Source organism: Taudactylus pleione, unplaced genomic scaffold (genome assembly GCF_031769625.1).
Source record: "Taudactylus pleione unplaced genomic scaffold, aTauple2 ptg000805l, whole genome shotgun sequence".
Taxonomy (NCBI): Eukaryota; Metazoa; Chordata; class Amphibia; order Anura; family Myobatrachidae; genus Taudactylus; species Taudactylus pleione.
The window spans coordinates 129,813-135,812 of NW_028285207.1; the positions used below are offsets into that span (position 1 = coordinate 129,813).

Below are 6,000 nucleotides of genomic sequence, written 5' to 3' on the forward strand. Positions count from 1 at the left end.
TTGTAATCATTTGTGCTGGTTACTCTGTAACATGAGAGTAACATGCAGTGATAACAGCACAGTGATAACATAAACCCCTCTGCATACTATCAGGGTTAGTGCTGGCATCTGACTGTGACATAACCCGGTCCCACCTAACTACGGTGTATACCCATTAACACAGGGCTCGACAAATCCTGTGGGCCAGGTCGTCATGGTGACCAGATTTTTCTGCCTGGCTGCCAGATTTTGCATGGAGGGCGGAAGCAGATCCTTGTCAGCCCCAGCGGAGATTAGTTTCTGTAGCATTGCAGCAGTCATTTCATACACAGGAGTGCATGTGCTGAGAGTTGCCTGCGGTGACTGCTGTGCCTGTTTGTCTTGGACTGCGCCGACTCCTCCTCTCCGTCCCAGCCTGTGGTGACGTCACATCACCACTTTGTCCCGGCTTGCATCCTAACTCCGGCTGCATAGAGCTCTCCGGTAAGAGGGTCTATGCATGGCCAGGGATTGCAGAGCAGCTTCAAAGAGATAGCGTTGTGACCACGAGGGGGAATGGAGGGCTGGATGGTTCCGGAGGGGTGGTTTGCCGGTGGGTACCCCATAGTTGTGTGGCCATTGCAGTTAATTTAAAGGGGGGGGGGAAGGTTAGGTGCTCCTTATTGTGGCCGCGGGGAAGGTTTGTTTGCCCGGGGGTAGCTGCACAGCATTGTGGCTGCAGAAGGGTGGTTTTCCTGGGGTACCCCCTGTGTAGTGGGGGTTGGTTGCCCGGGGGAGTAGGTGCTCAGGAAGGTGGCCCCGGAGAGGGGGGTTGTAGTACTTTGTGGCTCCATTGTTTTATGTGCAAATGTGTTCTATTATTACTGGAGGAGGGGGGGGGATGGAGCAGATTAGCTGTGCAGAGAAGTGAGGAGGGCTCCATATTACTATATTCATTCAACTGCGGCCATTCTGTGGACTAGTATAGTGTGTATAACAGTTGGATAACACACAGAGCTGTGCTCCTCACTCCTATCATTTTTTTGGTAAGGACGGTGGTCTGGCTCCTACACTTTAGATCTTAGAAGAATATGACAAGCCCGGCATTACACTTATTTTATCAGCAAGTTACAAATCTGGACAGTGACTTTTAGGAGGATTATACTAACATTCCAATTCTTATTACTCACAGACATTGGGATTACTCTATATGATTGTGAGAGGAAGCGGTTAGCCCTACGTGGATATTGTTTTGATGTATAGTGATATATTTATTTATTAATTATTAACAGATTCTTATATAGCGCAGCATATACCATTGCGCTTTACAATTGGAAACATTTATAAAACAAAACAGAGTAATAACAGACAGACATAGAGGTCAGAGGGCCCTGCTTGCAAGTATATATATATATAAAATCAATTTATTATTGTAAAACATCTGTATTATGCTGGGACCCATGCAATATTTATTAGACAGCTTTTAATAAATTAGATATTCTTCTGAATTGCACCTGGGAATTATATTTATCACACAGACTGGTATAGCGCAGGTCATGTGATGTTTTTCTTTGGTTCATATTTATGAAACTGCAGAGTTTTTACTTTTGAACAGCTGCTTAGCCTGTACTAAGGGATTATTATTATTTATGTTAGCGATAATCAGCACCAACTGTTTATTCTCACATCCAATCTGGGGGACACTGGACCATATGACATACAGAAGCTGTCCCTAGGGGAGGGTACGCTCAGAAAATCCAAAACTAGCATCCTTGGATGCAAAAAGCCGGTCGCCCCTCACAGGCTGGAGGTCCCTGGATACAGGGAGAGACAGGAGGGCTGGGCTCCATAGACTGGTGTGTGACCTCCGGAGGTGACCAGGAACCAAGTGCTGTCCTGTCCCTGTGTCTGTCATTGGGAGTTTTATTTACACTCTGCTTGTATATTTCTAAACCGTACAGCCACCCCTTCAGGCTCCAGCCTCTGTACTCTGGGCCTGATTCAGACGCGCTCGCAAGCGGGTCGATGTTGGCCCAGTGCGCATGCGCACGACGGAGCCAGCTCTGTCGTGCGCATGCGCAAGACCCGGATAGCTCTGCGTGCTGTCGATGTTGAGTGACAGCACTCCCCCTATGGTGGGTGGGCCCGGGGGCGTGTCTGCCCAGACAGAGGCGATCCCATGGGAACGCCTACCGTCTGGGGCCGGCCCCACTGACATCACAAGTGATGTCAGTGGGAGTGCTCTCGGCTCTGATAGAGCCGAAAGCACTCCAGGGCTTGCGGCAACGAGACCCTACCACAAGGGTCTCGTCGCAAGCCCGATGGTCGCGATGGTCATCTTTTTGGCCGCTCGCTATAGCTGTGGGTGGTCACCCACAGCTATGCGAGCGGCCAGGAGGCCGCTCAAAAAAAACAGAGGGACGGCCCTGATTCAGAGCGAGCGCTCTATCAGAGTGTCCGGCTCTGAATGAGGGCCTCTGTGTCATCCAGTCCAAGCAGACCTAAGGCAGCAGCCAGTGGGAGGTGGTAACAGCGGAGGAAGGATGTAACAGGGGCCGAAGCTGCAGCAGCCAACAACAGAGAAGCTGGGCTCTTCAGCAGCAGGTTGCTGGCTCATGGCTCTGCCTTCTCCCAGTAGTACCATCCTCTTCTGCAGCTGACTCAATCTTACTCCTTCTCCCACTCTGTCTCCATCTGCTTCCCCTTCCCCCTTATCTCTACCACCTCCTACTGCTTCTTCCTTCCTTTTCCCAGCTTTCCTGGTGCCCCCCAAGGACTAGATCTAGGTTTAGATTCATGATAAACCAGCAGCAGTTGCATGGCATGGCTGGGGTGACCCACTACTACCACCAGCTCCAGAGCCCATCACCTCTTCCACATCTTATCTCCTCTGCCCTGAGTGGGCCAGGTATGGAAAGAAATGACAGCAGCCTCCCATAGGGAGTTTGGTAACCCCAAGGCCCTCCATTAGGAACAAGGAGAGTAACAACCACTGAGAACCATTATCTACTGTCCCCAGCAGGTAGTGGTGGATGTTATTTCTCCCATGAGAATGATCTCTGAAAATGTGTCTGACAAGTTTACAGTGTACACAAAGATTATACAGTCACTGCTGGGTACTGTCATTACATAGGACATTAGTGACCGGCCTTACTATAACTACAAACCATGGAAGGTAGGGAAGGAATAAAGTAACATAACATGAAGGCGCTCATAGTGTAGTAAATAAAACACGAAATGATAGCTGTAAAATATGTAGTGTATGGATATGCTTATCTGAGTAAGGTTCCACTCATGGGTAATGGAAATCAGGATAACGTCATCCACTTGGACACTTTTTGAACCACTTATAATGATGTCAAAATCTGGAATACAGCCCTGCACCAAGCACACAGAACTACTAAACGCGTCCACTACTAAACTCATCCACTGACTTATTTCGAGCCCTGATTCATCGCAGTGGGCAGAGTGTGTGTGGAAACCAGTCTACAGAAGTGTGGTGAGGATTCACATATTTCTACTTGATACATACTATGGGTTACAGTCCATATCCCAGCAGCCGCAATGCCGACACTGATATTACCGGAGCCGTAATACCGATGCCTATCACAATCCCAACATCCTGACCGCCAGAATACCGAAGGTAAGTAGCGGGGTGGGGGGGAGGGTTAGCTTACCGAACAACAAGTGTAGGTATGCTAGACGACTGCCGGCATCCCATACCGAGTCCTATACTAAGATCCGCCATTTGTTCTATTTTCTGGTATGAGTAAAATATTGCATCCATTAAAGACATTCAGTCACGGTCTGATTGCCTTTCCATGTCTCTCTTAAACTGTGGACGGATCTGCAGTAACCGCCTCTAATTAGATTTAGAAATTAACAAACTGCTCACTAACAGAGGAGGGTGTAGGATAAGAGATTGTTGTAGTGACTGAGCAAGGAGAATACATGACTCTTTTCTGTAATACATGTTTATTACTCACCTGTGCTGATATCTGTAGGGATTTCCTCCTCCTTACACTGCTGATCACCCCTCAGATACGTCTCTTCATTTTCCTCTGTATCTTCTGCCTTTATATCAGTCACATACGTCTCTTCTTCTCCCTCTGTATCTTCTGCCTTCATATCAGTCACATACGTCTCTTCTTCTCCCTCTGTATCTTCTGCCTTCATATCAGTCACATACGTCTCTTCTTCTCCCTCTATATCTTCTGCCTTCATATCAGTCACATACGTCTCTTCTTCTCCCTCTGTATCTTCTGCCTTCATATCAGTCACATACGTCTCTTCTTCTCCCTCTATATCTTCTGCCTTCATATAAGTCACATACGTCTCTTCTTCTCCCTCTGTATCTTCTGCCTTCATATAAGTCACATACGTCTCTTCTTCTCCCAATGTATCTTCTGCCTTCATAACAGACACATACGTCTCTTCTTCTCCCAATGTATCTTCTGCCTTCATAACAGTCACATATGTCTCTTCTTCTCCTTCTGTATCTTTTGCCTTCACATCAGTTACATAAGTCTCTTCTCCCTCTATATCTTCTGCCTTAATATCAATCAGGTCTTCATCCTAAATTACCCACCAAACAAAATAATATATTAATAATGTCTGAGTAATTTATATCTAAGTAAAAATTATAATACTATAATATCAGCATGTAAAACAATCAATTAGATGCAGATTAATTATTTAATGCAGGTCAATTTCAATTTTCGGGAAGAGCCTTTATTACCTGATGCCCCTGTGCGATCCTGTGATTCTCCTTTGTACAATCCTGTGAATAAAGAGGACAGGGACATCTCTCTGGGGTATTTCTGTTACTGGGTCCATCTGTAGGAGACACACAGTGACTGAATACATTGTATATAAGTGATGTGTGTACAGTAACCTAACCATATACACTGGATGGGGAAAGCTCTCTAGGTATAACTCCTTATGAGGCATTTACCAAGTATATAAGGAGGCATCTCATAAATGTTGCAACAAACAGGTTGGAACAATAAAAAATGTCAAAGCTCTTTATATCAGGGAATACATATCTATCATTAGTGTTTCATTTTAAGATATTTCCAAAATATATTGTCCATAGTATCTCTAAGGGTCCCCTCATCCCCAGCAGTGTGACGGGGCAGATTTGTGACACTATGTCTAGGGTCCTCACATCCCCAGCAGAGTGACAGGGCAGATCTGTGACACTACATCTAGGGTCCCCACATCACCAGCAGTGTGACAGGGCAGACCTGTGACATTATGTCTATGGTCCTCACATCCCCAGCAGTGTGACAGGGCAGATCTGTGACACTACATCTAGGGTCCTCACATCCCCAGCAGTGTGATAGGGCAGATCTGTGACACTACGTCTAGGGTCCTCACATCCCCAGCAGTGTGACGGGGCAGATCTGGGACACTATGTCTAGGGACCACACATCCCCAGCAGTGTGACAGGGCAGATCTGTGACACTACATCTAGGGTCCCCACATCGACAGCAGTGTGACAGGGCAGAGCTGTGACATTGTCTAGGGTCCTCACATCCCCAACAGTGTGACAGGGCAGACCTGTGACACTATGTCTAAGGTCCCCACATACCCAGCAGTGTGACAGGGCAGACCTGTGACATGTCTATGGTCCCAACATCCCTAGCAGTGTGACAGGTAGATCTGTGACAATGTCTAGGGTCCCCACATCCCCAGCAGTGTGAAAGGGCAGATCTGTGACACTATGTCTAGTGTGAGGACATGGGATGTGTGTTACAAATTTACTGGCAGCATCTCAGTCATTGCAGAGATCAATTTACTTTTTAGTCCTTTTGTGTCCCCCATCCGTCTCCTAGTGTATGTGTGATCATTCTCAGGACACACATTTCCATTAGCATGTCTATTATGTACTGTACTATAATAATGTAAGTAATTGTAATGTTTAATACTGGATAAGCCTTGATGTTAGCCTGGTCCATATGTCTGTGTTATTTGTAACCACTAGAGCAAGGTGACACCTTTCAGAACAAAAGACCCTCTAAGTTAATTCCCACCTCCCCA

General features: G+C 46.6%; 1 protein-coding gene across 1 annotated transcript in view; it reads right to left on the bottom strand.

Annotated features, from left to right (window-relative positions):
- The window catches only part of LOC148474854 (uncharacterized), a 76,614-nt gene extending 72,294 nt beyond the window's left edge, over positions 1-4,320 (bottom strand). The window contains exon 1 of the mRNA XM_088458092.1: positions 3,945-4,320. Within this exon, the coding sequence (XP_088314218.1) occupies positions 3,945-4,278 (334 nt within the window). The 5' untranslated portion in view covers positions 4,279-4,320. The remainder of the gene's footprint in view (positions 1-3,944) is intronic.
- Positions 4,321-6,000: the final 1,680 nt, after the last annotated feature.